Source organism: Carcharhinus amblyrhynchos, chromosome 14 (genome assembly GCF_965287045.1).
Source record: "Carcharhinus amblyrhynchos chromosome 14, sCarAmb.v2.hapA, whole genome shotgun sequence".
Taxonomy (NCBI): Eukaryota; Metazoa; Chordata; class Chondrichthyes; order Carcharhiniformes; family Carcharhinidae; genus Carcharhinus; species Carcharhinus amblyrhynchos.
This window is the reverse complement of record NC_137337.1, coordinates 20,845,805-20,870,393: the sequence shown is the minus strand read 5'-3', so window position 1 is coordinate 20,870,393 and position 24,589 is coordinate 20,845,805. Positions and strand designations below refer to the sequence as shown.

Below are 24,589 nucleotides of genomic sequence, written 5' to 3'. Positions count from 1 at the left end.
ATAATAGAACTCTACTAATATTCCAACTAACCACTTTGATCTTAACAGCATTTGCTTCCTTTGTCATCTGTGAGTGGACCAAACCTCTTGTGGTCAAAGCACCTGACTGACCATAATGTAACCTAATTAGAAATGCCTTTGGCAGTCTGATATCAGAAATAGGTGATGCTAGTACAGTAGAAATGGATACTGAAATTGGTTTGCATTAAATTTTGGGGTAGATTATGGAGTAAATGACAAACTTGGAGCAAAAATAGACCATGTGGCACCTCACACCATTAACCAGAATCTCCCTTTAAAATAAGCACCTAAGTCATGTGAAAAGAGAAAGGAAACTTATGGAAATAAATCAGAGTATTACTTTGATTCTACGATGCACCCCAGTCCCTCCAATGGAACATGTCCTGTGTATTCGCAGACATTGCATGCTCCATATCAGAGGCTACCTGGGTGTGGACATAACTGCAGATGAGAGGCAGGCTGCCTCAGCAATCAACCCCTCAGGCCATAGCCAGCCTCGACCTGTGGATTTTTTTAATATTCATTCGTGGGACATGGGCGTTGCTGGCTGGCTAGTATTTATTGCCCATACCTGGTTGTCCGAGGGCAGTTGAGAGTCAACCACATTACCATGGCTCTGGAGCCACATGTAGGCCAGACCAAGTAAGGATGGGAGATTTCCTTCACCTACAGGACATTAGTGAACCAGATGGGGTTTTTTTTGACAATCGACAATCATGGTCATTAGTAAATTCATTATTCCAGATTGTTTTTTATTGAATTCAAATTCCACCATCTGCCATGGCGGGATTTGAATCAGGATCCCCAGAACATCAGCTGGGTTTCTGGATTAATAGTCTAGCGATGAAGTTTAAAGTTTGTTTATTAGTGTTGCAAATAGGCTTCTATTAACACTGCAATGAAATTACTGTGAAAATCCCCTAGTTGCCACACTCTGGCACCAGTCGGGTATACTTAACACATTTCATTGTCAGTCGGCATTGGAGGGACCAGAGTGCATCGTAGAAATCAAAGTAATACTCTGATTTATTTTGATAAGTTTCCTTTCTTTTTTCACATGACTTGAGTGTTTATTTAAAAGGGGGATTCTGGTTCAAGGTGTGAGGCACCACATGGTCTATTTTTGCTTCCAGGTTTATCATTTACTCCATAATCTGTCCCAACATTTCATGCGAACCAACTTCAGCATGGCCAATGCCCCTAACCTGCACATCTTTCAGACTGTGGAGGAAACCAAAGCACCCAGAGGGAATCCGCACAGCCACAGGAAGAATGTGCAAATTCTGCACAGTGACCCAAGTGGAGGAAATGAGGAGATAAAAAGTGTACAAGTGGTTATTGACAGGCTAGGGGAAGGGGCCAGAAACCTGAGGTGGAGTTTAATGTGGGTAAACGCGAGGTTATCCATTTTGGCTGGAAAAATGAAACGGCAAATGACTTTTAAATGGGAAACAGATTCAAAAGGTGTCTGGGCAGAGGGATCTGGGTGTCCTTGTGCATGAGTCTCAGAAAGTGGGTGTGGAGGTGCAAAATGTTATAAGGGAGGCAAATGGAACCTTGTTATGTATTGCAAAGGGTCTGGAGTATAAAAGTAGAGATGTGTTCTTGCAATTCTAAAAGGCATGGGTGAGACCATACTTGGCGTATTGTGTTCAGTTTTGGTCACTTTCTTTGAGGAAGGATGTGGTGGCACTGGAGGCGGTTTAGAAGAGGTTCACTAGATTGATTCCAGGTTTGAAAGGGCTGTTGTATGAGGAGCGGTTGATTAGATTGGGCTTATACTCACTGCCATACAGAAGAATGGAGGGGGATTTACTGAGGTATATAAAACACTCAATGGGATTGATAAAAGTAAATGTTAACCAAATGTTCCGCCTTCTAGAACAGTTGGGGACAATAGGTCATAGTTCAAGATTCAAGACAGAGATAAGGAGAAGCTATTTCTCACAGAGGGTTATGAATCTATGGAACTCACTGCCCCAGAGTGCAGTGGATGCAGAGTCAATCAATAGATTCAAGAAAGAGATAGATAAATATTTGATCAAAAGCGGGATAAAGGGCAATGGGGAAAAGACAGGGAAGTGGAGTTAGGATGAGATGGAGATCAGACAGAATGGTGGTGTAAGCTCAAAGGACGGACTTGCCTACTCTCGCTCCTAATTCCTATGTTTCTATGTAAGCCGGGATTCGAACCCAGGACCCTAACGCCCTGAGGCACCAGTGCTAATCACTGTGCTGCTTAATACCACTTGGACATCGCCTCCTCCTTCACAAAGACCAGTAATAGACCTACAGGAGGCCCTCCAACTGTCCCACCTTCCTCCACACCAGAGAGGGGCAAAGATCAGGAGGGTGGGCTAAATTTGCCAGGAAGTAAGGAGCAATTCCCTCAAATAATGCAAGAAGAACTACAGCCTTATATATACCTGTGACCTAGGCTTCAAAAGTTACAAGCAGCCTGGGATGCCATGACTATGACCAATTGGATACCAGTGCTCCGTGTGACACATCCCATGTCAAATCTCCAATGGGGAAACAGAAATGTCAATGATCTGTAGGAATGCAATAAAAAAAGAAAACAATGTATGTTCCCCTTTTTTCTTCAAGGAGAACAATTAAGAGAGCAACAGTAACAAGTGTTTGCATTCAACCCAGTGGTAAATTTGAACATAGTTTTAATCTAGATTGAGTTGCACCGTGTGTGGTGGTAACATTCGAGCTAATGTTACATATGGAAAACCAGAGTAGAAGATGTGATGGCCACATCACCACAGTCAATGATGTATCAAAAACAGAAGCTGGCCTCTACTGCACTGGCCACAATCCCTTGATTTGCAGAACCACTTCATTAGCATAAAATTCGGTTTCTCTGCAACAAACTGTTTGCAGCACAGCTTCATTGAAAAGGAAATCTCAGTCGAGGCAGCGTAGTTTCTTTTTGTAAACTTTACTGGACAAAACTCACTCATTTTTAAGAAAAATTCTGCGTGTGAAAAATGAAATACATTTTTCTACTTGGGTGGCACGGTGGCACAGTGGTTAGCACTGCTGCCTCACCGTGCCAGGGACCCGGGTTCAATTCCGACCTTGGCTCACTTGCTGTGTGAAGTTTGCACTTTCTCCCTGTGCCTGCGTGGGTTTCCTCCAGGTGTCGGGGGACTAGCAGGGTAAATACTTGGGGTTATGGAGATTGCAAATTCCATTCTCCAGTGGAGTGTGAAGATGTATAAAACAAACCTAGAGGGACGAAGGCCAAAGATGGTACATCAGTAAATACTTTACAGAGGATTGATAGCACAGTGGTTAGCACTAGGGATCCAGGTTCAATTCTGGCCTTGGGTGACTGTGGAGTTTGCACATTCTCCCTGTGTTTTCTGGTTTCCTGCCACACTCCAAAGATGTGCGGGTTAGGTGGATTGGCTATGCTAAATTGACCCTTAATTTCATGGAGATTAGCAGGGTAAATGTGTGGGGTTGCAGGGATGGGGCCTGGGTGGGATTGTGGCCTATGCAGGCTCAATGGGCTGAATGGCCACCTTCTGCACTATAGGGATTCTATGACTAATGAGATGCAAAGACCTTTCCAGAACAGCTAGCATGTTTATTGTACAATCTGGGCTTTAGTAATGGTCTGTCACTTACCAACAAATGCTGAGGGGTAGGTACTCAATGTAGGTGGATGTCTTTGACAGACATGGACAGATTGAGTGGTGGAGGCTGTATTGGAGCGTAATAAGTGCCTTAACACATGGCACCATCTAGAGCTTCACACAACGAGAGAATTTAGTCACACATAATACAAGTGTTATTCGAATGCCCAGTAAGAGTACAGTGATCTTTATTTTGTTACAAACCAGTGACCTCCACTGCTTCCAGAAACAAACAACCGAGGTCAGCGTATCCAGTTCCACCTGAATGCAGGCCAACCACCTCGTCCCACACCTCGTTCCACATATCACCATCAGCCTGAATCCTTCCGCCTCGCACTCTTCCATTTCACACAAAATAACTCACCAACCACATTCCACCCACCATTTCAAAACTGAGCTTGTCAAGTTTGTTTTAGAACTGAGGTGAGGAGAAATTTCTTCGCTCAGAGGATGCTGAATGTGTGGAATTCACTGCCACAGAAAAGTAGTTGAGGCCAAAACATTGCGTGATTTCAAGAAGAAATTCGATATAGTTCTTGGGGCTAAAGGGATCAAGGGATATGGGGAGGAAGGGGGGATGAGGATATTGAATTTGATGATCAGCCATGATCATAATGAATAGAGGAACAGCTCAAGGGGCCGAATGGCCTACTCCTTCTAGTTTCTACCTCTTGCACATTCCCCAGTTTGGTTGGTACAGCACAGTGGCGCAGTAGTTAGAACAGCTGCTCCACAGCACCAGGGACCCGCGTTCGAGTCCCAGCTTGGGTCACTATGTGGAGTTTGCATGTTCTCCCCATGTCTGTATGGGTTTCCTCCCACAGTCCAAAGATGTGCGGGTTAGGTGGATTGGCCATGCTAAATTGCCCCTTTTATGCAACAGCATCCAAGACATCAAACACAAGTGGATTAAAATGCTGCAGGAATTCACTCAGCTGGAAGCCGAGACATTCCCCCGGGCATAAAAACATGGGGCCGCTTGTAGGGGATACGGCCGATGTTGAGTCTAAGAGATAATCTGATGCAGTGATTTGAAACCAACTCTATTCCTGACTGCACACAGCAAACACATAGTGCATGTTATTGAGCAGGTTTTTCCAAATTTATTCAAGTTAAGAGTTGCTGCATTCATGGTCTAACTATCAGTGACCATTCAGCTTTGGTTAGGATTAACATTCACTGTGACAAAGCCCTGTGCAATGTGTGGCATAAGATGCAATCTAACCACATAATACTGACTAAAGTGGAACAGAAATTAAATTAGGAAGTAACACATTACACACATTTCTGAGTCGGCGTCAGAAAAGAAAGAAATTCTATTTTAAAACAAAGTAAACGTGAGCAGTTTTCTTCCTTTCCAGAGTTTGAATTGGAGCTCCTTAGTAATACTATAGCAGCTAAAACAGTTAATAATTAACCTGATAAAGCCTAGGTCACTGTCTATGTGAAGTTTGCCCATTCTCCTCCGGGTTTCCTCCGGGTACTCTGGCTTCCTCCCACACTCCAAAGGTGTGCAGCTTATGTTGATTGGCCGTGCTAAGTTGCCCCTTAGTGTTCTGGGATGCGTAGGTTAGAGGGATTATCAGGGTAAATATGTGGGGTTGCGACAATAGGACCTAGATGGGATTGTGGTCGGTCCAAATGGCCTCTTTCTGCACTGTAGGGATTCTATGATTCTATGAAAAGCCTTCAGTGCATTCTTACTTTTCATAGAATCATAAAATCCCTACCATACAGAAGGAAGCCAGTCGGCCCATTGAGTCTGCACTGATTCTTACCCAGGCTTACCCTGTAACCCCACGTATTTACCCTGCTAATCCCCCTAACCTACACATCTTTGGACACTGAGGGGCAATTTAGCATGCACAATCATCCTAACCTGCACATCCTTAAACTGTGGAAGCAAACCAGAGCACCTGGAGAAAACCCATGCAGACATGGGGAAAATGTGCAAACTTCACACAAACAGTGACCCAAGGCTGGAATTGAACCCGGGTCTCTGGAGATGTGAGGCAGCAGTGCTAACCACTGTGCTACCGTGCTGCCCACACAGTGATGGAACAGTAATGGATCCCAATGACTAGATGCACCAGGTAGTTTTCAGCATGACCAGATTAGTTTTCAATAAATATTGTTACTAAGATCAACCACTGACCTGAATTTCTCACTTAGCAACGAAGTGGCAACGCTTGCTGCGTTCCTCAACACAGGTTGCCAGCAAAAGTCTCTGTGGTTTAGATTTCCTCTTTTCCAGTATCAGTTTGAATCAGGTACCAAGTCAAAGAGACTGACAGGCAGCCAATAATCATAACATCATCAGGCAGGGTGGGCAGTTAAATCATAATGAGGAATTCACTCACAGTGCTTGATGCGGACTGATTATCCTTCACTTTTCATTCCATTTTTCAGAGGTGAAATAAATGTGCACCTGTGCATGTGGGATTCACATAAAGTTAAATATTATGAACAACTTAATTTTTGTTTTAAATATGTGGGATTTTTGTTAGCAGGCTGGTGCAATTTGACATTCCAAAATAATAAATGCAGGACCAGAGCGGTTTTATCAGTAGCAATTATCATAGAATCCCTGCAGTGCAGAAGGAGGCCATTTGGCCCATTGAGTCTGCACCAACTTTCCGACAGAGCATCGTACCCAGGCCCTATTCCCATAACCCCACATATTTACCCCACTTATCCCCCTAACCTACACATCTTGGGACGCTAAGGGGCAATTTTGCATGTCCAATCCACCTAACCTGCACATCTTTAGACTGTGTGAGGAAACTGGACCACCCGGAGGAAACCCACACAGACACGGAAAGAACGAGCAAACTCCACGCAGACCAGAATCAAACTTGGGTCCTTGGTGCTGTGAGGTACTAACCACTGTGCTGCCCTAATTAAGAACTTAGTATGCCATTTAAAAATGTAATCAACAAGGTCTACCTTTTACAATGGGTTTTACATTAAGCATAATCGGGTCAAAAGGTACACTTTCATCAGTTCAGTGATTTCTAATTGATTAAAGCCAAGGGGACAGTTGAACTGCACACCTGTGGAGGAGCATAGAATTACTGACAACACATGTGTCCACCTCAGACGTTGCTGTTAGTTTTGGAGTCATAATGAAGAAGAACGCTGACAATGTTACTGTCATTACTATAGCAACATTTGGATCAGTATGTCTAGCATGCTTCCTACACACTGCAGACATCAATCTTCACGCTGTCATCAGTGTGACAAAGAGGAAAGCAGTTCTTTGTGCTTGTTTCCCCTGACCTGCAGCCAGAAAATTCATAAGCAATTGCCAGTTAGTAAATTTCTCTTTGCAACAGCAGTTTGCCATTTTATTGTGGGAAGAGAGCTGTTAACACACAGTTCCATTATATGCACAGAACAACTTATTGTCTGCTGCACAGTACGATGCTTCTGTGCTTGGGTAAGAGGCAGGAAATATCCTCCTATGTTCCATTTGCCCGACAATTAGTGGTCTCTATACAAGTGTATTAGAAGGATAGTAGGTAAGGGCAGGATCAAAGGGTGGCACGTTGGCACAGTGGTTAGCACTGCTGCCTCATAACGCCAGGGACCCAGGTTCGATTCCCAGCTTGGGTCACTGCTCTGTGTGGAGTTTGCATATTCTCCCCATGTCTGGGTGGGCTCCCTCTGGGTGCTCCGGTTTCCTCCCACAGTCCAAAGATGTGCAGGCTAGGTGGATTGGCCATGCTAAATTGCCTTTAGAGTCAGGGGGACTAGCTAGGGTAAATGCATGGGGTTGTGGGGATCAGGCCAGTGTGGGATTGTGATTGGTGCAGACTCAATAGGCTGAATGGCTTCCTTCTGCACTGTTGAATTCTGTGATTCCAATTTGAAACACCTACTGCCAAAAAGTCAAATTATTAGTTACAAGTAGGCTTACATTCACACTGTGATGAAGGTACTGTAAAAATCCTCTTGTGCCACACTCCAGCACCTGTTCAGGCACATTGAGGGAGAACTTGTCATGGTTAATTTACCTAACCTCCACATCTTTGGATTGTGGGAGGAACCAGAGCGTGCAGAAGAAACCCACGCAGACATGGGGAGAACATGCAAAACCCACACAGGCAGTGGCCCAAGCCGGGAATCGAACCCGGGTCCCTGACACTGTGAGGCAGTAGTGCTAACCAATGTGCTTTGGTCGATACTTGAAGAACTGCAATTTGAAAACAGTTGAAAGAAAGATTGCATCAAACTTCATCATGTGTCATGGCCTGAGAGACAGGATGTAAGGGAAGGCCATGAAACTTAATGAGCGTTACAGTGGCACCTACAAGCCATGAGATATTGTAATATCACAAATTGCCTGGTACATAGTGAAGACGAAATAGCTTCAATTGCCTCAGTGATGGAGTCCAGTATTAATAACTGGCATTTATGAATAAGATAACAGATGCGGCAATAATGTTTGAAACCAATTTCATCTTGTGCTGCTTCATTGCATTTTTGATAACCCTATTCAAATGGGAAAAAAAACACAGCGATTCTGATAGAAAGTATAGTGTCACTGGTGGCAGGGTTCTGATGGGAAAAGGAGGCCAGTTTGTTGGAAATCTAATTTGAGCAGGTTTTTTAACAAGGCAGCACGTTGAAGATTAGTGTCTGGGATAGTTCCCACAGGTCTGTTTTCATGTACAAAAAAAATGTGCTCGTAAAATAAATCCCAAGGCAGTGAAATGCTTCAGAAACAGATGAGTTTTTTTTCCCCCCCAGTGATCTTTCACTGCAGGTGTCTGGGGTAACAGCTCTGTGGATGTAATAGGAGATGCTAATACACTTTCCACTTCTGTTTCTGTTTCAGCAAAACCGCACGGCGCTGATGATTTCCTCCCGGTGTTAATGTATGTGCTGGCAAGGAGTAACCTGACATCCCTGCTTCTGGATGTGGAATATATGATGGAGTTACTTGATCCTTCATTACACTTAGGAGAAGGTATGGCCACTCCCTTCCTGGAACGCCATGTGTCAACCGAAGGGGATTAGTAGAAACATGTGTTACATAAGTAGACTTCATTTTTTTGTAAACCCATTTGCTTTCACTGCACTTTCTTAGCTTTTATTGTGTCACACTAAGAAACTACACACTTAACAGCATATTACATTGATCGTAGAATGGGGCAGCACGGTGGCACAGTGGTTAGCACCGCTGCCTCACAGCGCCAGGGACCCGGGTTCGATTCCCGGCTTGGGTCACTGCCTGACCGGAGTCTGCACATTCTCCCCTTGTCTGTGTGGGTTTCCTCCGGGTGCTCCAGTTTCCTCCCACAGTCCAAAAGGCATGCTGATTAGGTGCATTGGCCATGCAAAATTCTTCCTCGGTGTACCCAAACAGGTGCCGGAATGTGGCGACTAGGGGACTTTCACAGTAACTTCATTGAAGTGTTCATGTAAGCCTACTTGTGATACTAATGAATTTAAACTTAACTTTAAGAATGGTTTCGGGGCAGAAGGAGGATATTCAGCACATAAAGCCTTGCCAGCTCCCTGCAAGAGTAATTTCGCTCATCCCATTCCCTCTACAAGGTCTTTGAGTGCAGTGTGTAACGTCCCTGTCTCCGAGCCAGAGGTTTCAGGTTTGAGTCCCACCTCAGGACTTGATGCCCAAGGAAGATGTGTTCTTGAAGGGATTGAGTGTCAGCTTGCAAAATCCTTCCAACTCACGCCAATGGCAGGTCATAGGAGTGTGGAGTGACACCTGATGAGCCCCCTCAAGTTATAAGTCTCTGGCAACAGACTAGCAACCTGTTCCAGGAATTACTAGCTATGAAAATAGATGGAAGTTTGCCTTAGTGCACCACTATGGTGCAGGAAGAGAAACAACAACTCCCTTTCCCCATTATACCGTAATATTTTTCTCTCCTTTGTTTGCTTATCTAGTTCTCTTTTGAAAGGATGATAAATATGCCCCCATCAAGGTCTGAGGCAATGATTCCAAGTCAAAGCCACTAACTGCACAGAGACAGTTTTGCTCGTGTCATCTGTGGTTCTTTTGCCAATCACCTTCAGTCTCTGTCTGCTGGAGCCGTACTTCTAAAGTTTTTTGCAGCCTCTCTAGAGCCTTTGCATCCTTCCTAAAGTGCGGTGTTCGGAATTGGACATCATACTCCAGCTGAGGCCATTCCAAAGATCTTTAACAGTTCATTAAAACTTCCCTGTTTGCCTCTATTTATAAAGCCCAGGATTCCACATGCATTTTTAATCTGTTCTCAAACTGTCCTGCTATCTCCAATGCTATGTGCACATATACCTGCACGTCCCTGTCTTCCTGCCCCTACTTTAGTATTGTATTGATTATTTTGTATTGCCTCGCCTCACGTTTTCCAGTAAAATGTTTCAGTTCACACTTTTAGCCATTAGATTTCATCTGCTGTTTGTCTGCCTATCCTGCCAGCCCTCACAGAATCAGCACAGTGCAGAAGGAGGCCGTTCAGCCCATCGAGTCTGCACCGACCACAGTCCCCCCCAGGCCCTATCACTGTAACCCCACACATTTACCCTGCTAATCTCCCTGACACATGGAGCAATTTATCATGGCCAATCCACCTAACCCGCACATCTTTGGAGTGTGGGAGGAAACCCACGCAGACACGGGGAGAACATGCGGACTCCGCACAGACAGTGACCTAAGTTGGGAATGGAACCTGGGTCCCTGGCGCTGCGAGACAGCAGTGCTAACCACTGTGCCACCGTATGAAATCTATCACCATTTTCTTCACAGTTCACAATGCTCACAGATTTTTCCAATCAGAAGTCCAGAAACATTTGTTTACTTTCATAATATGAAGTCTGGTTTTCACAGTTTAATTTATTGGCATCCACAATAGACTAGCAGCCAGCTTAAACTAGTTATTCCATTGGAACTGAGGGCTGGATAAATGTAAAACTCCAGAGCTTCCAATTGCAGCCTCATATCCTGCGTCATCTCAAAAGTCATAGTTATAATATTCAGCTAATCATAGCAGCTAATATAATTTTTTGGCCAAAGAAACTGACAACGTTTTAATTGAAAGTTCGTTTACTCTGCTTCGTCCATTTGACAATTATAGCAGTGTTTACAGAGCTAGCAGTCCTTACGAGTAGATGGAGGTTATATGTTGGGAACCTTGTGTACAGCATGGTTAGAATCATAAAATCCTACATTGCAGAAGGAGGCCATTTGGCCCATCGAGACTGCACCGACCACAATCCCACCCATGCCCTATCCTCATAACCCAATGCATTCACCCCAGCTAGTCTCCCTGAGACTAAGGGACAATTTGCCATGGCCAATCCACCTAATCCTTTGGACCATGGGAGGAAACCCCCGCTGGTTGCAGAGTTGCAAAAGTTCGTGGAGAAGAGCAAAAAGGGGAAAGAAAGAAAGGCTTGCATTTATATAACACTTTTCCTGAACATTGGCCAAAAGCACTTTCTAGTCAATGAAGTACTTCCACTGTATAATCATTGTTGTAATGTACAAAATGGGAGCAGCCAGTTTGTATATAGGAATTTCCACAATGAAATAATGTCTAGAGCACAGGAGACAACTTACCTCCTCTTCTTTGAAATCATTATAGAATCCCTACAGGATAGAAGGAGGCCATTCAGCCCATCACACCTACACCCCACTACAATCCCACCCAGCCCCTATTCCCATAACCACATATATTTACCTTGCTCATCCCCCTAATTACAAATCTTGGGGCACTAAGGGGCAATTTAGTATGGCCAATCAACTTAATCCGTGCATCTTTGGAGTGTGAGAGGAAGCCGGAGCAGGAAATGCACACAGACACAGGGAAAATGTGCAAACTCCACATACACAGTTACTCAGTGCCAGAATTGAACCTGTGTCCCTGGTAACCACGGTGTCACCGTGCCGGCCCATGGAATGTCGTGGAACTGTTTACATCCACTGGAGCAGGTAGATGGGGGCCTCTGTTTAACAGTTCATCCTAAAAAAAACAGCACCCCTGACACTGTGGTGCTCTTTCAGCACTGCGCTGGACTGTCAGCCTTGATCTTTACGTTAAATAGAAATAAATTACCGAGGATGCTGGAAACAAAAACGGAAAATCTCAGCAGGTCTGACAGCATCTGTGGAGAGAGAAACAGAGTTAAGATTTTAAGCCTGTGTGACTCTAAGTCATGATGTGGAGACACCAGCGTTGGACTGGGGTAAACACAGTAACAAGGTTCACAAGACCAGGTTAAAGTCCCACAGGTTTATTTGATAGCTAACGCCAAGGGCTTTTGGAGCTCTGTTCCTTCGTCAGTTCTGATCAGAACTCCCCACTCACCTGACAAAGGAGCAGCGCTCTGAAAGCTACTGGCGTTTGCTACTAAATAAACCTGTTGGACTTTAACCTGGTGGGGTGAGACTTCTTGCTGACTCGGAGTACACCTTGAAATTTTCACCCTGTCTCTTTGGAGCCTGGGTCATTCTTTAGGTGAAGAGAGGTTTGGAAGTGTTGATGTCTAAATGGGACCTGGGAGACCCTGCTCATGAGCCACTAAAAGTTAGCATGCCGGTGCATCAAACAATTAGGAAGGCAAATTGTATGTTGACTTTCATCACAAGGGGATTTGAATACCGGAGCAAGGATGCCTTGATTCAGTTGTTTAGCGCCATGGTGAAACTGTACCCTGGAGTATTCTGTATAGTTTTGATCTCCTTACCGAAGGATTTGCTGTATAGGGAGCGCAATGGAGGCTCATCATGCTAATCCTAAGATTGTTTTATGAGGCGGGATTGAGGAAACTGGGCCTGTCTTCACTGGAGTTTTGAAGAACGAGAGGTGATCTATTCGAAACATTACTGAGTGTGACAGCGTAGATACAGTTAGGGTGTTTCATCTGATTGATGAGTCCAGCACCAGGGGACACGGTGTCAGACTAGAGGGCAGGCCATTTAAGACTGGGATGAGGAGGAATTTCTTCACGCAGAGGGTGGTGAACCTTTGGAATTCTCTACCACAAGGGGCTGGTGGTTCTTGATTAATAAGGAGATCAGGGGTTATGAGGAAAAGGCAGGAGAATGGGGATAAGAAAAACATCAGCCACGATTGAATGGCGGAGCAGACTCGATGGACCGAGTGGCCTAATTCTGCTCCAGTGTCTTATGGTTTTATGGCTGTGGAGACTCAATCATTGTGTATGTTCAAGAGAGAAATTGGTAGATTTCTGAATATGAATAACATCAAGAGATATGGGAATCATGAAGAAAAATGTCTTGGAGGTAGATAATCAGCCGTTTGAATGTAGAGCAGGTTCAATGGGCCAAATGGCCTGCTCCTATTTCTTATATTCTGTGTAATTTAAGGGTGGGTAAGGGTTCCAGCATGAGTCAGCTTGAGAAGAGTTTTAGCAGGGGATGTTACAAAGTGGAAGTAAGTTGCCCTGATGACAGATAAGCAGCGGGGATTGAGATTTAATGTCAGCTTGAACAGGGCACTGACATCATGCACTGTCTGGTTCAGCCTGAGACAGCAGCAGAAGGGGATTGAGTCAGGGACAAGAACTCAGAGCTTCAGCTGGGGGCTGAATAAGGTGGAATCAGAGTCCACTGAAGGAGCAATGACTCCACAATTATATAGTTACTGCACACAGAATTTCAATAAGATGGAAAAAAATAACTATTTGTGTATTCCTTAGAGCTTTAAATTAACACACACAACCACAACACAGAATCCTACAATGCAGAAGGAGGCCATTCAGCCCATCAAGTCTGCATCGACCACAATCCCACCCAGCCCCTATCGCTACTCATTTGCCCTAGAAGTCCCACTAACACGAAGGGGCAATTTAGCATGGCCAATCTACCTAACCCACACATCTTTGGACTGTGGGAGGAAACTGGAGCACCCAGAGGAAACTCACCCAGACAGGAGGAAAATGTGCAAACCGCACACAGACAGTGATTCAAGCTGGAAATCGAACCCGGGTTCCTGGCACTGTGAGGCAGCAGTGTTAAGCACTGTGCCGTCCAACATAATGGTGGTTTATAAATAATAATCTAGGGTAGAATAATTAATCCAACGAAGTAGCATTAATAGAATGAACACACCAGTCGTGTCATTGATTTAGAACATTAGTTGCTTATCGTGGCCTTACATATGAATAATACAAAAGACAAGTGACACAATTATTCTGTGCAGCAATAAATCTCCATTAATATGAACAACTAGCAGTGTGAGTTAATGGAATTTACTCTGTTTCAGGATATTATTACTTAACAACTACCTATGGCGCCTTAGAACATATCAAACACTATGACAAACACACCGTCACTCGCCAACTTAGTAATGAGGTCCAGGATTCAATCCACCAATGGCAAAGGAGACGAACTCTGAACATGAAACGAGTGTCCAGGTCATCGATGCAGGTCAGTATCACAATGTGAGATCGGTAATTCCATCGGTAAGAGGAAGATGTCTAAGATCCTGATGTAATAAGTACAGAATACATTACTATTTCTGTAACCACGGGTGGAAGAGCATTTGTCCATCGTGCCTAACCTGAATAAGGATGTTCACCTCAGAGAGAAGGAAAAGGCAGATAGAGGACAATTCAATTCACCAGTCCCTTCATACATATCCCAGGAGGTAGCTCAAATATAGATAGACCCCTGGAAATAATCATAATTGGCCCAATGCCTGATTTACAATCCTCAGGCACATGGATATAGGGAAGAATGCCAATAAATCCAGTTAAGCAACATTGATTAAGAACATGTTAATTCATAGTTTGGAGAATTATGAAACCACTCTTACTGAAATTGTAGGAATACCATCTGTTGAATTCCATTTTTGACTTCAGGAACTTGAGGAGGTGATGGCCTAGTGGTATTATTGCTAGACAATTGATCCCGACACTCAGGCAATGTGCTGGGGACCTGGGTTCCAATCCCGCCATGGCATCTGGTGGAATGTGAATTCAATAAAAAACACCTGGAATTAAAACTCTACTGATAAGCATAAAACCGTTGTTGGAAAAACCAACCTGGTTCACTAATGTCCTTTAGGGAAGGAAATCTGCTGTCCTTACCTGGTCTGGCCTACATGTGACTCTGGAGTCACAGCAATGTGGCTGAGTCTCAGCTGCCCTCTGAACAAGGGCACCAAGGGATGGGTAATAAATGTTGGCCAGCAATGATGCCCATGTATTACAAATGAAAAAAACAAAGATGTGGCTCTCTGCATTACTTTAGGGATCATGAGTACATTTAGGCAAAGCTGAAAGCTAAAATTTTCTGAAGTTTATTCACCTTACTCTGAAACTTCAGTAAGATGGGGAAGGAACAGACTGAACTAGAGATAGCCAGCTGAAATAAAAAGACTGCTTGATCCAAGTAGTGTAGCTTTGCTAAGATCATATACGGTTTTAACCAGGGGCCAACTCAGGACGTGGAAGGACCAAAGAGGGATAGAAAATGTTTTACTAAATGATTTCTTTAATTCTTCTTCAATAACCTCAAATAGACCCATGAGGTTGGCTTCTTGGAGTACGAGCTCCCTGATTGAGGTAATGATTGCCTGCTCATTCAGGGAGTCTCACCTGTATATATATCGAGGAGTGTCAGGGCTACTAACGCTCTGGATTCTGACTCTGTACCTGAAGCACTCTTAGGAGTAGAGATAAGTTTGTAAATAAAGGGTATCTGGTGAAGGAACACCATCCTCTGAGAAGTTAGTTCATTTTCCTCACATTCATTCCCTACAAAGTCATTATTTTGGTTATCACCCGTGTGTTGAAGATTTTACTCAACAAATAGGGGATTTTAGCTGTATTTCTGAAGCTGAAGTTGAGATGCAGGGGGATGTCTATTTTCAATTAAATCAACGCATGCTTAGGATGGACTCATTTTCCTTTTGAAGCTTTGGTGTAGCATTGGGATTGCAGAGGTAGATACGGGACCATGGCTGGAATTCTCCGACCTCGCCCGCTGCTAAGATTCTCCAATCCCACTGCTGCAAACGGAAATTTGGCTGAGTGCCAAATTCTCTGTATTCGCTGGTAACAGGGCGTGCGAGGCTGGAGAACTCCAATCTAATATCTGCATGGTAAATGTATCTGAAATCTCTGACCCTCAAAGATTTTCCTGGCTGGAAAGATTTTTTTTTAAAAAAATAGTAACCATGGCAATCTTCTCTGTGGCGCCTCCTGTTCATTGAGAGGGTCACACCGCCAGGGTTCTTTGACCACCTCTCCACTTGGGCCAGGAAAGTGGTGCAGGACGTCATGTACACCCCTTCGTGCACAGTGTAATGTCCAGCTCTGTGAGACCAGCCTTCTCTGAGGTGGGGAAAGCCCAGACGTCCCAGGACTTTGGATGAAATTCCATCATCACACAATGGTCATCCTCCCTGATATCAGGGAACTGGGGCATTCTGTCAAATAAAGAAAATGCCACTGGAACGACTTTAATTGAGGACCTGTTAGAATATGGATGCTCTAATCAAGGACTAAATTGATGGGCCAACCAGGAAGCCTTTTGCTATGTATTTAAGTAGGCGTGTCAGTTCCTCTGGCACTCTTGAGTATAGACCGCTAACTGAAAGCGCTCTGTATGCTGTTGTCAGACTTGTCAATAAAAGGGTTTTGGTGAAGGGACCTCTGCCTCCAAGGACTTACTACAGCCACCACACCACCACCCCCCCCCAACCCGCCCCCACCCCCCGCACCAACATTTCCAGGCCTTATAGAGTTAAATAAAGCCAAATCTCAACATGTTGGTCGCCTGAGCACATCTCAAAGTTATGAGGCAACAGAGTAATGAAACACTGCTGGAAATGTTGGCAGACTTCAGTTTAATCACAAGACAAAAGCTGGACGCCACCATTTCCACCCCCCCACATGTCAAATTGTGAGCTCAGATTAAATACGCTCAAAGGACTGAAAATCAAACCAGCTGAGGGTATCACGAGGTTTCCTGATGGGAGAAGTAATCATAACCATGTGGAGGTCTTACTCTATGAAACCAAATCTAACCAGACAATTGGAAAGCAGTAATATACAGTGTGCGTTTTTCAGAATGTACAATGGTTGGTGTGCTTGCTTAAGTATTCAGTTTTTATACAAGTTTACCGTACATTGGGATTCCTGTACGCAGGGGTTGCGAATGAATAGAAATGCAGTTCAGAGTCCAAAGGAAGGAGGGAAAAAGAAGAGTGATTTTAAAATTGGACAAAGCTGATGATTCTTCTCAAATGGTATAGCCCTTGGCGTCTCCTGGGGAAAATACTTTGTCAAAGTAATCCTGCACATTTAATAGATGTTGTAACGGAATTGTACAATTTTAGAGATAAAGCCACGAGACTCCCAAGATTTATACAATACAGCCTTGTAGTTCCTTCACGTTAACCTCTCAATGACCTAACCCATATTATTTAGTAACAGTCCACCCTGTCCAAGTACAATCCTGACAGCTTTTCTTGAGACGTCAAGCACAATGGCTGGACTGAGTGGAACAATAAATTACTCGCAATTAGCAGAGACAAGTTGGAGAGCTCAGTGGTGTTTTGCTTGGACCCACACAGCTCTTTAGATCCACACAGGAAATCCCCTGTGTGGCAATCTTAATGATTGTCTTCAGAATCGGCACTGACCTCGACAGGAAGCTTGTACTTTGTTTTAACTTCAGCTCATTTCGGGGGTTGGATGTGTGCTTACTGCACGCATGAGTGTCTCCTTTCCCCCTCGTTTAGGAGTCTTTTGATGATTGGCAAAAGTTCAACTTCAGAAACAACCAGAATAAACTGACAGGGCCAGTAGCTCAAACCCAAGCTCCTGGGCCAGTGGCTCAGCAGCAGCACATCTTGTTCCAGGTTGCGTGTTCAGATCACGTCAAGCTCACGGAGTTCATCTGCAATTGGTTCCTGGATTGTAGCCTGGTGGTATAGGTCACTGAATTGGTAAATTACAAACCCTGAGTGGTTCCAGGGTCAGATCTCCCCATGGTAGATGGTAAATCGTCCCGTGGCAGGCAACAAAAGAAAAATCCAAATTATGTTGTGGTCACGTAGATTAATCATTTTGATTTGATTTATTATTGTCACATGTATACTGCAAAGAGTATTGTTTCTTGCGTGCTATACAGATAAAGCATACCGTTCATAGAGAAGGAAAGGAGAGAGTGAAGAATGTAGTGTTACATGAGGTGCACTGGTAAATGATGTTCAAAAGACCTTAAAAGTGAAAATATTTCCAGGGCAAAATTCTAATATGCATGTGGGCGTGTTAAGGCTTCCGCAGGGTCCTCGAGCCCAAAGCAATTACCATGTTCATTGGTGCTGCCGTCAGGAGATCTGGGCTCATTGTTTCGGAAATACAAAAGCGAATACAGGGCAGCAGTGGAAAACTGGTGGAGATGTGGCAGGAGTTTGAGAATAAAATGCAGCAACTGAAGCAATAGCAGCCTGGCACATTACAGATGGTCAACAATAGACAGGATTTCACGAGGCAAGTTAGCTGTTATTCTAACCAGAGAACAGTTACTGTGAATGGAGAAATATCAAACTGTCTTTGTGTTATGCTGCAATTGTTTATATGCAAAGGGTGTTCCATTCCATTGAGAATGGAAATGAGGTGAAATTTTCACTCAGAGGGTTGTGACTCTCCCCCTGGGAAGGCAGTGGAAGCCGAGTCTTTCGATGTTTTTAAGACAGAGCAAGGTAGATTCTTTGTAAACAAAAGGGGTGAGAATTTATTGGGGGGGTTGGGCGGGATGCAGGTTTGAGGTTACTGTCACATCAGCCATTACATAAATGGCAGAGCAGGCTCGATGGGCTGAATGGCCAGCTCCTGCTCCTTGATGCCTTCTTAGATAGAATCTCGAAAATGCTCGATCCCAGAAACAGCTTTTAAAGCTTTTGCCAAAAGTCTTTCTGTGCAGCAGCCAAGCATCTCCCTTGACGTTGCAGTGTGCAGCATAACAGACACTTGTTCCTCATGTGTTTTGACTTCAGATTACATTTGATTGTGTAACCCCTGCACCCCTGGGTTTCTAATTCCCCCTCCTCTCTGCTGTCTAGGGCTCATTGCTCAAACAGTTGAGGGGAGGTCTCGTGATGTAGTGCACCTGCCTCTGAGCCAGAAGTCCCAGGTTCGAGTCCCAGCCCAGGACTCGATGGCCAAGGAAGGTAACACGGCCAAACTTGTTGGCCGGGATTCTCCCAGCCTGCTGTGCTGCTCGAGCAGCGCAATGGGCCGGGAGACATCAGCTGGGGTTGGGGGGGGGGCTCTGAAGCAGGATGGCGTTCAGCCGATTGTGAGTGTCCCAGGCTACATGTTTCCGTGTAATCAGTCCTGCACCAGAAATGGGCACGGTGCTGATTACCATATGGAAATCCCTTATTTCCCTATGATTAGCGAGCCTGGGACTGCGGCCTCCATGCCCACTAGCTTCCCCCACCCCCCAACAACCCGCTGGGAGTGGTTGCCACCAACGAGGTTTACAACTGTTCTCCATCAATGGGGACCTAACCCGCTGGTGAGGACAGAAGCCATTGAGGCCAGCCCCCCCCCCCACTCCCGGGAGGTTGGGGGGCACAGGGCATGCCCCTTGGGCAGTGCCAGCCTGGCAATGGGCAGTGTCAAGGGAGTAAGAAGTCTCACAACACCAGGTTAAAGTCCAACCAGTTTATTTGATAATAAACCCACAAGCTTCTGGAAACGCTATTCCTTCATCAGGTATGTGGAAGGTTCTGATCAGAGAAGGGCAGATAAAATCACACTTTTTATATACCTTTCTCTGATCGGAAACTTCCACATACCTGATGAAGGAACAGCGTTTCCAAAAGCTTGTGGGTTTACTATCAAATAAACTGGTTGGACTTTAACCTGGTGTTGTGAGACTTCTTACTGTGTTTACCCCAGTCCAACGCCAGCATTTCTACACCATCAGTATCAAGGGGGCAGGGCCTATTGGGGGGGTGGGTGCGATCGGTGGGGGTGGGGAGTGGGGACCCACTATGCACACTGCAATGGAATCGGTGGGAGAGAGGGGGTGGGGGAGATGATCGGGACATACACACAGGGCGGGTGGGGTAGGAGGAGACCCGGACTCGACGTGGGGCGGGATAGGAGAGAGATCGGGGCTGGACATGGGGCAGGGTGGGGGGGGGAGATTGAGGCTGGACATGGAGTGGGTTGGGGGGCAGATCGGGACTGCATACGAGGTGGGGTGGGGAGGGAGATCAGGGCTGGATATGGTGGGGGGAGTCGGGGCTGGCCCTGGAAGGGTGGAGTTGGGTAGGGGGCTGGTTTGTGCAGGCCAGTGATCAGGGAATGTTGGAGATTGAGGTGGGAAATAATCGGGAGGCCAGTGATTGCGGGGGTGGGGGGGAAGGGGGCAGTGATGGAGGGGGACCAATGCACATGCACTGATCTCCCCGTCAACAGGTTGGCGCATGTGCAGTGGCTCTCTCAGCACTCAGCTGCCGGCTTCTCCAGCAGGATGAGGTTCCCCACCCCCATCCCTCTCCTTTCCACTCTATGATGTACAGAGTGCTGGAGATATGTTCCACTAAGTACGCCCAAAAAATCGGGCGGGAAATTTTCCTGCTTTCCCACCTGTTGGGCAGTGAGTTTGTTTTTTTGGGGAGAATCCCGGTGGTTGAGTTCGTCAATCTGTAAATCCCTTCCAAACACACCAGTGGCTGGCGGGAGAGACCCCTGGTAGGCTACGGAGTGGCGCCCCTCAAGCTCCAAGCATCTGGTGACAGATTAGTGACCTGTTCTGGGAATGACATGTGGAGACCACGATTGACCATGCTAAAATTGCCCATTAGTGTCCTGATTTGCCTAGGTTAGAGGGAGTAGCGGGTAAAATATGTAGGGATATGGCGGTAGGGCCTGGGTGGGATTGTGGTCGGTGCAGACTCGATGGGCCGAATGGTCTCTTTCTGCACTGTAGGGTTTCTATGAGACCAAAGTCCAGTAAAGAGAATCGGGACGATTGCAATCACAGTCCATGGCTCCCTCCAGTGACCAGAACTGGAAGCAGCATGCTGCACTTTGCATCTTCATTCGCCTGGCTCTAACCCCATGTTGTGTTTTGTAGGATTTCCTGAGTGTGTCCTTTCTGGAGCCCGGGTCCAACATCAAGACGTTTGCCGTGCAGTCGGAGACCACCGCAGAGAAGCTGTCCAGCCAGTGCGCCGAGAAGTTTGGCATCTCCGAGGGAAAGGACTACTACCTGCACCTGGTGGTGGAGGAGAAGTGCCTGCAGCTGGCTGCCGAGGCATTGCCCCACTGTCTCAAGAACATCCTCCAGAAGGCCCAGCCGGCGAGAGACTATTATTTTATATACAAGCAAATAGACCAAGCCGAGCAAACTGCAAACCCACCGATAAAGACCCTGCCGCCTTTCTGACTTCCCTTCAACAAAGCGATTGGCTGCAATTTTTTTGCTTCTGGAAATCCAAAGGAAATCCCTGAAACCCCAGGGGTAGGGGAGAGCTGGGGAAGCAGTTCAGTCAACGCCTGGAAGAGTAACATAAGTTCTTGGGTGTCATTTACCCGTCACGCCCACCACACAAATCATAGCAGCGGGGTGGGCAGGACTGTGCAAAATTCCGCTTCCTCCGATGGGATTTTCTGGACTTGGGACAAGAGCAGCTGGAAATTCTCGCCCCGTTTTTCAAACCTGACCCTTCATTACAGCCTCAGTGTATTTTTCTCAGTCACTTAGGACGTATTAAATATTCCAGTTTCTCGGTAACTCGGACTATTTTTAAACTATTTATACATTTTATAATGAATGTGAATACAGTCGCGTTTGTCTTTGGGGCTTGTTATTATTGTACATGGAAACTCAGCAAAGGGAGTCACTGTCCCAAGTATGTGTGACTATATTCAAACACATTAAAGGGACAGTGTGAGAAACACATTTTAATCTTTGGTTTCAGTGCATTAAGTGTTTTGGTCCAGTCGCAGGAAGGGGCAGCCTGCACTGAAATGGCTTTCTGCGGGCTTTGCCGATACTCTAACCCTGTCCTTGTTGGTATATCACAGAATGGGTGTGTGATCTCCGGGTAGTGACTGACCACCTGATCCCTGGGGAAAGATCTGTGTGTCTGGGTGGTGACGTCCGTCTGACGTTGGAAGACTCAGGCAAGAAAATGGTTTGTGGTCTGGTGTGAGTCATAACTTAGTGAGAAAGAGCTTGGCCTGTACAGCAAGAACGAAAATCTGCATTTGTATGGCACCTCAGATAACATCACATTGGGCTTCACAGTTCACATCATCAAACTAAGATGAACACTGAGTCGAAGAGTCTTAGAGGTCTACAGATCAGGAAAAGGCCCTTCGGCCCATCGAGTCTCTGCCAGTCAGAGACCAAGCATTCTAATCCCGTTTCCCAGTTCCTGGCCCATAGCTCTGTGTGCCTTGGCATTGCAGGTGCACATCTAAGTACTTTTTAATAGGGTCTCCCTCTCTCTACATACTTCTTAATGGGGGTCTCTGCCTCCACCACCCTTTCACACAGAGGGCGGGATTTGCCGGCCACACTCACCCCAAACCAGAAACTCCCACCCAAGGTCAATGAACCTTTCCATGGCCCGCCCCCTCGCCCGCTCCGATTCCCATGGCCGGCAGATCGGGAAAATTTGCCCCAGAGTGTTTCACACTCCCATCACCCTATGGGTGAGAAAGGTTTTCCTCACATCCCCTCTCAATCTGCGTTGAATCTATGTCATTGATCCCTTCACCAAAGGGAAACGTCTCTTCCTATCCCCTGTGAGGATATGAAGGCAGGTTGGTCAAAGAGGGGCTTCTTAAAGAAGACGAGATGGGAAAGGAATTCTGTGGGACAGAGGCAGCCACCGGAGAGATGAAGGATGCAAGGGGATGAGTTGAAGAAGCATTGAGTTTTGAAATAATTTTGTAACTGGAGATTGGGGGGTGGCGGGGGGAGGGGGGGTGGGGAGTGGTGGGTGACACCACACAGGGATTTGAACCTGGTAAGAAACTAGCACAATGGTTAGCACTGCTGCCTCACAGTGCCAGGGATCCGGGTTTGATTCCTGGCTTGGGTCACAGTCTGTGTGGAGTTTGCACATTCTCCTCATGTCAGCGTGGGTTTCCTCCGTGTGCTCCTCCAAAGAACAACACAGCACAGGAAACAGGCCCTTCGGCCCTACAAGCCCGCGCCGCCCATTTTAACACTCCGTGAGTGCCTCATTCCAATCCTTCTTCTACCTACGACTTTTGTCTACATCTAGTGGGCTCCACAATAAAGGGGTGCAAATTTAGGGAGTTCTATGTGCACCAGATTAAGGGAGATCCTATATAGGGACAACTTATTAACACCAATCAGCCTAAAAGCACGTTTTTGGGGTGTGGGAGGAAACCGGAGCACCCGGAGAAAACCCACGCAAGCACGGGGAGAATGTGCAAACTCCCACAGACACCGACCCAAGTCGGAGATCCGACCCGGGTCCCTGCAACTGCACAGCAAACAGTGATAGTCACTGAGCTGTTGTGTTGGCCGTCAATTGGTCCAGTTTAAGCGTACGCTAACGACGTGAAGCACTAGGCGACTCTCGAAGCAACATCCAAGAGCAGCCATCGCATGACCCACTGCGTGTATGCCCCTTGTTGGCCAACAGGGCGGACAGAGTCGCCTGTGGATGTAAAAAAGAGACATTAATAAACATACAGCAGCCTATACAGACATGCATGGAAGATCCCTAATAGCTCCAATGTAAGAGACAGGTGAGCCATAAAATTTGTTGGACAGCCGATAGGAATCTATTAATTCCCAGGAACGTCCTGAGGCTCTTGATCATCAACTAGAACATGCTTTTGTATCTGTCCATCCCTAGCCTGCTCACGTGCCTATCTAGGTAAGTCTTAAACAACCCTAACATGCCTGCCTCCGATAGCCTGAACGATGTCCTGGTTAGGCGCATTGACCCAAACAGTGTGGCGACTGGGGGAATTTCAGAGTAACTTCATTGCAGTGTTAATGTAAGCCTTACTTGGGACTAATAAATAAACTTTACTTTCGACTTTAACTACAAGCTGCGGACAGGGCAGTCACGGGGCGATGAGTGATCGGGTTAGGGAACGGGACCACAATGTTGAGGGAGTGAATGGTGTAAGAAGAAGGCTGTGGATTGAGTGAGTCTGGAGGTGACTAAAGAGTTTCTGTGGTAGCTATACAGAAACCGGGGTAAAGGTGACCAACGTTATAGAGTGAATGTCGGTGCTTTTCTCATAGGTTGCACTTCTCTATGGCAGTATCGAATACCTATAAACAAGAAAATCTACATTTTTAATCCCCAACACAAGGTAGCTATGCTTCCTTAACCAAATTATTCATCTGATTTGATCATTTTGGATTGTAAATATCAGGTCCTTTTATCTGAAAGTAAAATATCATCATGCAACTTTCTGATTTTTTAAATATTCATTCATGGGATGTCACTGGCAAGGCGAGCATTCATTGCCCATTCCTAATTGTCCTTGAGAAGGTGTTGGTGAGCTTCCTCCTTGAATCGCTGTAGCCCATGTGGTGTAGGTGCACCCACAGTGCTGTTAGGGACTTCCAGGATTTTGACCCCACAACTGTGAAGGAACGGCAGCGATATATTTCCAAGTCAGGATGGTGAGTGGCTTGGAGGGGAATTTTCATGTGATGGTGTTCTCATGTATCTGCTGCCCTTGTCCTTCGAGATGGTTGGGTCGTGGGTCTAGAAGGTGCTGCCGAAGGAGGAAGGTGCTGTTTCAGGGAGCTTGGTGAGTTACACCATCTTGTAGATGGTGCACACAGCTGCCACTGTGCAACGGTGGTAGAGGGAGTGAGTGTTGCAGATGATGGATGGAGTAGCAATCAATTGGGCTTCTTTGTCCTGGGTAGCGTGGAGCTTCTTGAGTGTGGTTGGAGCTGCATA

General features: G+C 45.9%; 1 protein-coding gene across 1 annotated transcript in view; it reads left to right on the top strand.

Annotated features, from left to right (window-relative positions):
• The window catches only part of rin3 (Ras and Rab interactor 3), a 98,159-nt gene extending 76,627 nt beyond the window's left edge, over positions 1-21,532 (top strand). The window contains exons 8-10 of the mRNA XM_080202376.1: positions 8,512-8,643; positions 13,910-14,073; positions 20,752-21,532. Of these exons, the coding sequence (XP_080058502.1) occupies positions 8,512-8,643; positions 13,910-14,073; positions 20,752-21,063 (608 nt within the window). The 3' untranslated portion in view covers positions 21,064-21,532. The remainder of the gene's footprint in view (positions 1-8,511; positions 8,644-13,909; positions 14,074-20,751) is intronic.
• The last annotated feature ends 3,057 nt before the right edge of the window (positions 21,533-24,589 follow it).